The sequence below is a fragment of the Mandrillus leucophaeus genome, unplaced genomic scaffold (assembly GCF_000951045.1).
Source record: "Mandrillus leucophaeus isolate KB7577 unplaced genomic scaffold, Mleu.le_1.0 Scaffold433, whole genome shotgun sequence".
NCBI classification, from domain to species: domain Eukaryota; kingdom Metazoa; phylum Chordata; class Mammalia; order Primates; family Cercopithecidae; genus Mandrillus; species Mandrillus leucophaeus.
In genome coordinates this window covers 788,675-798,359 of record NW_012104621.1, presented here as the reverse complement: position 1 = coordinate 798,359, position 9,685 = coordinate 788,675, and the positions used below count along the sequence as shown (strand labels likewise).

At 46.8% G+C, this 9,685-nt stretch overlaps 1 protein-coding gene across 1 annotated transcript in view; it reads right to left on the bottom strand.

Annotated features, from left to right (window-relative positions):
* Positions 1 to 553: 553 nt before the first annotated feature.
* The window catches only part of CCDC180 (coiled-coil domain containing 180), an 87,822-nt gene continuing 78,690 nt past the window's right edge, over positions 554 to 9,685 (bottom strand). The window contains 6 exon segments of the mRNA XM_011993740.1: positions 554 to 727; positions 1,926 to 2,061; positions 2,853 to 2,958; positions 5,814 to 5,925; positions 6,416 to 6,553; positions 7,115 to 7,275. Of these exon segments, the coding sequence (XP_011849130.1) occupies positions 596 to 727; positions 1,926 to 2,061; positions 2,853 to 2,958; positions 5,814 to 5,925; positions 6,416 to 6,553; positions 7,115 to 7,275 (785 nt within the window). The 3' untranslated portion in view covers positions 554 to 595.

Sequence of the window (9,685 nt, the reverse complement as noted above, 5' to 3'; positions counted from 1 at the left end):
AGAAAGTTGATGAGCAAGATGCCGGCAGGCTGGAGGACTCCAAGAGAATGATCTGAGCATCACAGGACTAAAGAGGCCTGGAAGATTTTTTTTTTTCCTCCAAAATATTGCAATTTGCTTAGGTAAATTGTGGCACAAATACCAATCAACATTGGATTAGTTCTTTGTTGGGTCTAGGAACCAGTGCAGAGTTGCAGTTATAACCCATACTTGTTTAATCTGTTAAATTAAAATAACGTTTACCCATGACCTTTAATTATTTCATTTTTCAAGATGGTGTGCCCTGCCCAGCATGCTATTTGGAGGTGATGTCCTGTGAAGTTCTGGTGTCTATTTTAAGTGACTGATTCCTGGTACTTACCCTCCTTGCTAACCACGTGGACCTCCCCTTTCATGCTTGCCTTCCTCATGGGAAGTGGGCTCCACGTGGGCAGGGACCATGCTATGTCCTGTTTGCTGGTAAAGCTACAGTGTCCGGCACAGAGCAGGGGTGGAGGGATGAAGGAGGGAGGGATGAATGGAAAGTAGGTAGGCAGGTAGATGGCCAGGGAAGGAGTCTGCATAAGAAAGCATTTATTCATGGTGGGGTGGAGGGTCACACATACAGGCCCTGGATGGTGTGCAGGGACTGCTTCCAGCTGTCCTTCCAGCGCTGAGCCTCCTTCATCTGAAATGTGCAGTCATCCTGGATCCTCTTCAGCTCCTCCTCAAATGATGCTAAATATTTCTAGAAGGAAAGTAGCAGGAGGGGTCCACATGAGGAGAGACATCTGGACCCCCTCCCCTAGGGCAATGCTATAACTTGCTGGCAGGTGACTTTTAACCCATTCCAGGCACTGGCAAGAGTTCCCCAAGTCACTTCTCAGGTAGAAACCAGGTAGGCCTAGTTGTTTCCCCCATTTTACAAGACAGGGAAACTGAGGCTCAGAGCCTGGCCTGGGGTCACCCAGCTAGGAGGAGGCTGATCAAGGACTAGGACCTGTGTCTATCTGACTCTAGGCTCAGCACTCCTTCCTGAGCTCTGTCCCACACTGTGGCCTCTCGGGAGCTCAGGGCTCCCAGTTTTTGGGTAGGCTGGACCTCCCAGGCCTCCCGCCCTCACTGAACTCAGCAGGCCAAGCTGTACCCTCTGCCTGGGGCTTGGAGGGAAGCTTGGGGAGGGCTGACCCTGGGCACTTCAGCCTCTCCCAGTAAGGGGACCAGCTGGTCTCCGGGCAGGACAAGGTTTCTCTCTGGGCATCAGGACCAAAGGTCCACAGATCTTCAGAGCCAAGAGGTCCCTCAGGTGGCATCTGGGTGTAGCCTCCTCATCAGGCTGTCCCCAGGGGGTCTTACAGGCACTGGAATCAAATCCTGGCTCTGCCACTCTGTAGTGGCATAGAGGGGACAAGTTTCTTTAAGCCTCAGTGTCCTCATCAGTGAAATGAGGATAATAATTTTACCTCCCTTGTGGAGGTGTTAGGAGGATTCATGTCAAGAGAAGCAGCTCCCAGTAAGCACTTCCCAGTGAGTTCTCAGGAGCTGTGACCACTCCTGCTGCTGTGCCCCCTCCGAGCCTACTGCCACTATTGTTTCCGTGCCTGGTGACAACATTCCCTAGCTGTGACCCCACTGTGCCTTTGGAAAGCCTTTCTTCACCCCCAGTCTGGGTGGGATGTCCCTCAGCTGGGCTCTCGCAGCATTGGGATCATGCCTCAGACCCACACTCGCACTGGGATGGGAGATGACCCACAGCGGCAGCGTCCTTGTGCCTGTGAACAGCGACCATCCTGAGTGTTGAGACCTGCAGCTCTGGGGTGCACTGACATGTGTTCCCTGCTGCACCAACCAAATGTTGGGATGCCGGGTAATGGGAAGCTCCCCCTTCCCAAGGCAGCCAACCTGAGCTGTGCTCCCCGGGACACACCCACTCCACCCCATCTCACCAGGTACACAGCATCTCGGGCTTCCACGGCTGCCAGGTGGCCCAGGGTGGTTTTGGTGGTGGATATCGATGATGTTGGCCGGAGAAGAATCTTGTTTTGGATGGTGACTTCGGTGGGTTTGATTCCTGGCCACTTCCTACAAACAAATGTGTGAAAATCTCACAGACTTGTCTTCATCTTTCATAATCCACCTACCATCCCTGTTGGAAAAGCTTAGCATTTCTTTGAGAAAATTATCATGGCTTTAAATATCTTAATGAAAATAAAAAACATACTGAGTGTGAATGCTGCACTTGTTCAAGCTGCTTCATATTAGCCCACACTGGTCTCATCGCTGTGCACGGTCTGGGGTTCTGGTGGGGAAGGGGAGGGCCACAGCTCAAGTTGCTTCCCCTTTCTGAGTCTCAGTTCACTCACTGATCTGCCAGCCAGGTGGTGGCCACCAGTGCCTGGTATGCTTTTCCTATGATGCTCTAAAGACCACTTCTGAGAACATAGCTGGGCATATCACTGCTCTGCTTCTTGCAGAGTCATACTCTTGGGCACAGGGGACAGGCACATTGCCAGCTCTCTTCACTCATGACAGCTGGAGGGGCTCACAATGCCAGCAGTGACCCGAGAATATGTCTCCCACTGAGCCAGGCCTCCCTTTCATCGTGGGACCCTTTGGTGGGTCCTTATCATGTGAACTAATAGCTGTTGAGCTGTTCATATGTGCTGGGGCACCTCATGTACTACCTCATTTAACTTTCTCTTGATCAAGGTAGGTGGCCATGCCCATTTCATAGATTAGGAAACCTAAGGCTCAGAACACAATGCCTTTCCCAGGTCTGTCTGACTTCAGACCCCAAGCCCCTAACCATTACCCTGCACCACCCCCAGCAGATACAGCCATTTACAGTAGTCCTTGCTGCTCTTGGCTCTCACCTGCTTCCACGTTCAATCAGGGGTTTCTCACTCTCTTCCTTCAGGGAGAGCCCAGCGAGTTTCCTTCGTATGAGTATTGATATTTTCTGTTTGGGGGGCTCCATCCCTAGAGGCAAGAGACGGGATAGTGACTACAGCCACACCGACAGCCTGAGATCAAGGGATTTCCCTGGCATTACATTTAGAGGCGGGAGGACTGGCGCCCCTCCTCCCCACTCGGAGTTATGGCAGGCTGAGCCCTCTCCATGGAGAAGCTGAATGCACCAGCCACACAGCTCGGGGCGGTGGCAGAGGCAGGGGTTCATGGCTGGAGGAATTTGAGCAGTGGTGTGGGTGCTGTTCCCAGCTCCAAACCCGAGCTTGATGCTCTGACCTTCCTGCAGTTTCCATGAGTCCCAGGATATGCTTCATAGAGCCTTCTTTGGCTTAGGCTAGCTCATACGGGTTCCAGACTAAGAACCTCCCCTGGAACAAACACGTTCAAGGTTGTCCCTTGACTATCTAGCTCAATAAGCCAATCTTTGATGCTCTGGGGTTCTTTCTAGATCGGGGGGTGAGAGGGTGCAGGGCTCTGTGTGCAGAGAACCGGCAGGCAACCTGTACACTCCTCTGCCATGAATGGCAAGGCCAGGTGGCCTGGCTCAGAAGCTGAGTTACAGAGCAGGCAGAGGCCTCCTAGGGCCTGGTGCAGGGAGTCTTCCTGGCTCAGGGGTTCCCTGCAAGGGACTGTGATCGGCTCCACTACCAGCTCACCTGCCTGTTCTCCCTGGGGTCTTGACCCCAGCATCTCTGCAAGGCCCTGATTTCCCAAACGAGGCTCACCCTTGACAGAGACCTCTGATATAGAAAAGTGACCAACACTTCAAAAATGTGTACACACTTTGATCCAGACGCCGCACTTCTAGGAGTCTGTTGCCCTAGAGATGCATGGATGCAGAGATTCTCTTCAGCATAATTACAGGGGTGGGAAACTGGAAATGGTTCAAAGTTCAATAGCAAACGGACTAATTAGTAAGTTACAGTGCTTATTAAATTATGGTGTGCAACAACTGAAAACGCTGAAGAGAAGTGTTGACTGGCCAGCCGGGTCAAGGTTCACCTGCAGGGAAATCAGGTCACAAAAGTGTCCAAGCCCTGTAATCTTCCCCAGCCACCCTGACACACAGGCCTGTGCCCAAAGGGAAAGGTCTGGCAGGATGAACAGCAAGAGCAAAGGGTGCTGCTTTCAGGGCGGAAGGACTGTGTTCTTCACTTGCTTCTTGGTTCATACTGATTTTCTTGTTTTACCGGAATGAACGTTTATTGTTTTTGTAATAAAAACCTTTACAAATAAAAAGGATATATTTTAATTACTCTATAGATCAGTGATAAATGGATAACATTTAATGTATGATTTTAATCTTATAGCTATAAAAGTAATATGTACATTATTAAAAATGTAAACATCACTTTGTGATGGGAAAAAAAAGGTTTTAGGGATCTCTTGCAATCCCACCCAGTAGAGGTGACCATCAGCAGTTTGGTACCAGTCTCTGTCTCTGTCTCCCACACAGATTCATTTAAACAGATGTGAGTATGCATGTTGATATCATGCATGTGTTTTAAAAGATGGGCTCATAGACGTGTTCTGTTTGTCCATTTGTTTTTTCACACAACAGCCCTCCTTCATGTCTTTCTGGGTCAGCACATGCAGACCTAGTTTAACAGCTGCACGGTATTTACCTGCACATCTGGCACCCTCATTTATGCATCCAATTTTCTTTCTTTTTTTTTTTTTTCTTTGAGTCAGGGTCTTGCTCTGTCACCAGGCTGGAGTGCAGTGGTGTGATCAAGGCTCATGGCAGCCTCGACTTCCCAGACTTAAGCCATCTTCCCACCTCAGCACCCTCCCAACCGCCCTCCACCTCCAGGAGCTGGAGCTGGAACTACACGTGCACACCACCACACCGAGCTAATCTTTAAATTTTTAGTAGAGATGGGGTTTTGCCATGTTGCCCTGGCTTGTCTCAAACTCCTGGGCTCAAGAGATCCACCTGCCTCAGCCTCTCAAGTGCTGGGACTGCAGGTGTGGGCCACTGTGCCTGGCCCATTGAATTTTCTGTATATCGATGTTAGTGTTGCTTCCAATTCTTTGCCATTTCAAACAGTGCTGTGAATATTTTTGAACATATACCTTTGAAAAAGTGTCCAAGTATTTCTTTCAGATAAATTCCTAGAATTAGACATGCTAGGCCAAATGTCTTAATGCTCACAATTTTGACAGGCACTGACAAATTGTTCTCTATGACAGCGGTATCCATGTATGCTCTACCAAGAGCCTCTGTGGAGTCTCTGTTTCTTGACATTCTTTTACGTTGTTACCAAATGTAAAAACTTTGCCAGGCTATTGGTGAGAAATGATATCTAAATAATACTTAAGATTTTCATTTTTCATCATCAGTGAAGTTGAGCATCTTTTACAGTGACTAGCCATATGAACTGCTTCTCTTTTGAAGAGCATGGGTTTGTCCTTTGTCTCTTTAAAAATTTGACCTGTGAGAGTTCTTTGTACCATAGGGATATTAACCCTTTCTCTGATCTATAAGTTGTGAGGAATACTTTTCCAGTTTGTGGTTTATCTTTCCATCTATTGACATGTTTCTGTTTTTGTTTTGGCTACAAAGAGCCAGCCATTCCCTCTATGGCTTCTAGCTCTCCTGTCATACTTAGAAAAGCTGTCCCTAACCCCAAGAGTATGGAAATGTTTACTCAATAGGGTTTCATTTTTTATATATAAACATTGGGCCATCTGGCATTTGCTTTTTAATCAAAAAATTATTTTTAAGGAAAACAAAAATTAATCAGTTCCCTCAATGGATCACCTGTTTTCACTCTGATAGAGTTGGGGAAAGCAGACCCCTACCCAACCTAACCCTCACTAGCCCCCCGGGGCCAGGACACAAGGCTGGTGGTGCCTCTTACTTGCAACCTGGACGTCGTCAATGGTGACCACCTCATCCAACTGCAGTAGGAACTTCTCGGTGAAGGCGGCCAAGTTGGTTATGAAAACCTGGCCATTCCTTCTGGAACATTCCTGGAAAAAACATGGTGAGAACAGTGCTGCTGGGAGAGGATCATCCCTCCAAGGCCAGCTGAAGAGGGGATGGGTGAACTCTGCAGGGAGATCTGGGGACCCAAGCCATTATAGCCACTGTGTCCAAGTAACCAGCATCTGGCCCTCAACCAGGAGGCCTATTCCAAGACGTGATCTGGTTTAAACATAAGAAATGATTCAGAAATGGACAAGGGACACAGACAATTCACAGATGAGGAAATAAAACTAGACATGGATCACAAAATAAAAGTTATCATTGGTAATTTTATAATTAATTAATTTAGAAGTCAAAAAGGATACAAGGTAAAATGCCAATAATGGCCATTTTTACCTACAAAACCTAACCACGATCATGCCTGCTTTGGCCAAGATATCAACAAAGGGCTGCACCTGGTGCTGTCAGTGGCTGTCCATTGGGCTATTTTTGGAGCATGCCTGGACTGGGGAATCAATAGTATCACTGACCTACCTCCAGCTTCTCCCTGTTCATCCTAATCATGCTGTCCAGCTCTTCCTGCCTTTTGTCTTCACTTAAGTGTAGAGACTCCATTTCTTGGAAATGTATGGGGTGTCCAAGATTTAGATGGAGCTTCTGGGCATTTTTGTCCTTTAATCAAACAATCCAGAATTCAGCGGTGATGTTAACCCACCAAAAGTCACTGACCTATGTCTTCTGTCAATTATGATTATGGCCAGACTCATGTGTCCTCTGACCTGGGTCTGTGGGGGTGATGGGTGGGCAGAAGAGTGGCAGAGGGGTTAAGAGGGGGGCATGGCTGGAGCTGACTCAAGGGGTTTGGAAGAGAAAAGGCTGAGCATCTGTCCAGCACAATCAGAGCTTTAGTCCAGTGAAATCAGTAGCACCCATGTTCCACAGCTCCAAAGACCAGTGTGGACAATTATTGTTATCTCAATGAGTACAGCCCCATGGAACCCAGCACACCCACCCACTATAGCCAACAAGGAGTTTACTGAACACCTTCTATGTAGAAGCTGTTGGCTCAGTTCTTATTTTGCCAATGGCTCCTGTCCCTCAGACCCCATCCAAAAATCCCAAGCCCAGCTCACCTTCTTCCCTTGGACTTGGCCCTTCCCGCAACCTGCCACCATTTCTGAACTCCCAGTTCCCCTGGTCCTGGAGTGGAAGGGCTCATCCTAAGGCCCTTACCTTTCTTTTCTCCAGCTGCTTCTGCTGTCCCTCAAACTGTCCTCGGATCTCCTTTACGGAGGTGCAAAACATTTTCCAGTGGTGCTCCTTGAAATTCTCCATCACCAGCCAACACACTTGGGGCAGCAGCTCCTCAAATCTCCTCATCTGGATCCGTAATTCTGCCAGAATTGCGGGTAAGAGGCCAAGGGAGGGAACAGATTAGAATCAAGTTGCAGAGGTGATCTCTACAACGAGGCCCAAAGCAGCTTCCCAAAGACAAAATATTGGTCTCCAATGTGGTAACAGCTATTCCATCGAAAGGGGTCCTGAGGTCAAACCAGTATAGAAAATACAGGGTTAGCCAGTTGCAGTGGCTTACACCTGTAATCCCAGCACTTTGGGAGGCTGAGGTGGGAGAATTGCTAGAGACTAGGAGTTTAAGACCAGCTTGGGCAACATAGCAAGACCCCGTCTCTAAAAAAAATTTAAACATTAGCCAGGCATGATGGTACATGCCAGCTACTCAGGAGGCTAAAGTGGGAGGATTGCTTGAGCCCAGGAGTTTGAGGCTATGGTGAACTATAATTGTACCACACTGTAGCCTGGGCCACAGAGTGAGACCCTCTCTTTAAAATAAAATAAAATTAAAATAAAATAAAATAAAATAAAGGCTTAAATAAATTCAAAGGGTTTCTCCTATATACTCTGCAGACTTCTCATCTCATTTAAAATGCGTGGTGTCTCTTGGCATTTTTGGCAAGTTCTCATCCATTATTTTGACTATTGCCTTGATTCTAGGTCTTCTTCTTTCTCTGTATCTCCAAATGGCTGTATGTTAGACCTGCTCTTTCATTCACGTCTCTTTACCCCTCTCCCATATTTTCATCTCTTTATCTTTCTGTGTTATATTCTGGTTATTTTCTTTGGATTTGTCTTCCAGTTCACCAACTCTACTTTCAGCTATATGTAACCTGGTAGTAAAGTCATACATAGTTTTAAAATTTCAACTCTTAATTTTTCCTTCATAAAAGTTCTATTTTATTCTCTTTTATAGCTACTTGGTCACTTTCATAGTCTCTTGCTTCTTATTCATGTTTCCAATTCCCCTTTTATTTGACTAGAAGTGTATTATTTTATGTTCTGTGTCTAATACTTATAATATCTGAAGTCTTTGCTGGTCTCCTGCTGCCTCTTTCTCAAGGCATTTTGTTTCCTTGTGTTTATGGGGATTTTGTTGCTCTTTGTTTATCACTGTGAGCTCTTATTCTGGGCATTTTATTTGTGGGAATCCTTTGAGGCCTGAACTGAAGGTAAGTTTTCCTAGAGAGAATTTGTTATATCTCCAACAAACAAGTTTCTGAACACCACCAACTCAAGATCATTTTAAGCTCAGTTATTAGCTTGAGATCTTTTGGATGAGCCACAAAAGCAAAATTGAATTCATGTTTAGATAAGTGTGAATTATCTAAACATAAATTTAGAAACCACACAGGGACTGGCATATAGTTCTGGATTTCTCTTTGGAGTTTTTTTTTTTTCTTCACCCGGTACCATGGTTTTTGATGTTTCCTTCTCACTGCTGGAGGGACAGAGGGAGGAGCTTGGTTTCCATCTTATTTGCCTTACTCTGGAAGCCCTGTTGGGTTCCAGCTTTAGGTGGCTTGCTCCTTTTAGACTTCCCACTTTGGATGTCTGTGGATTTGTCTCTTGTTCCCAATACCCTGGAGGCCATGAAAATAGAGGCTCAAGTTCACCTGGGAGTCAGCAAATGCCCCTAGGGCAATAACCAGGGTTACTACTCAATTTTTCACTCAGAGTTTCTATTTTCACTTAATTTTTGGCTTTTGTGTGTTTCTCACTTTACAGATAGCTTTCTAATGCATTTAAAAGATTTTATTACAAAAATATCTTATGCAGCATTTTACATGTTTTTAGTGGGAGACTGAATCCCCCATTAGCCTGCCAAGCTGCGGGAAATAGAAGTCTTCACTAGTTGTGAGTTTACCAGAGAGGGATGCAGTCTGCAGCATTTTCCAAGCCCATTTGACCACGGAACCCTTGTTTTGAGGACGATCATGTGGGATGGGATCCCCCAGAGTTCACATGGAGGAAATTCTGAGCTAGAGAAACACAACAATGCCTGCAGTTTCAATTCCAGTCATTCAACAACCACAGCTATGAACACTATCACTGCTTAATTTCCTGCACATGCCAAGTCTGTGTGAGGGACTTAATCCTTCTGTGGTGGGTGTTATTAATATCTGCAGTCCACAGACAAGAAAACTGAGGCTTTGGCTGGGCGCAGTGGCTCATGTCTGTAATCCCAGCACTTTGGGAGGCCAAGGCAGGCAGACCATTGGAGGTCAGGAGTTCGAGATCAGCCTGGTCAATGTGGTGAAACCCTGTCTTTACTAAAAATACAAAAATTGGCCAGGTATGGTGACATGTGCCCGTAGTCCCAGCTACTCAGGAGGCTGGGGCAGGAGAGTCTCTTGAACCCAGGAGATGGAGGTTGCAGTGAGCCGAGATTGCGGATCATGCCACTGCACTCCAGCCTGGGCAACAGAGTGAGACTCTCCCTAAAAAAAA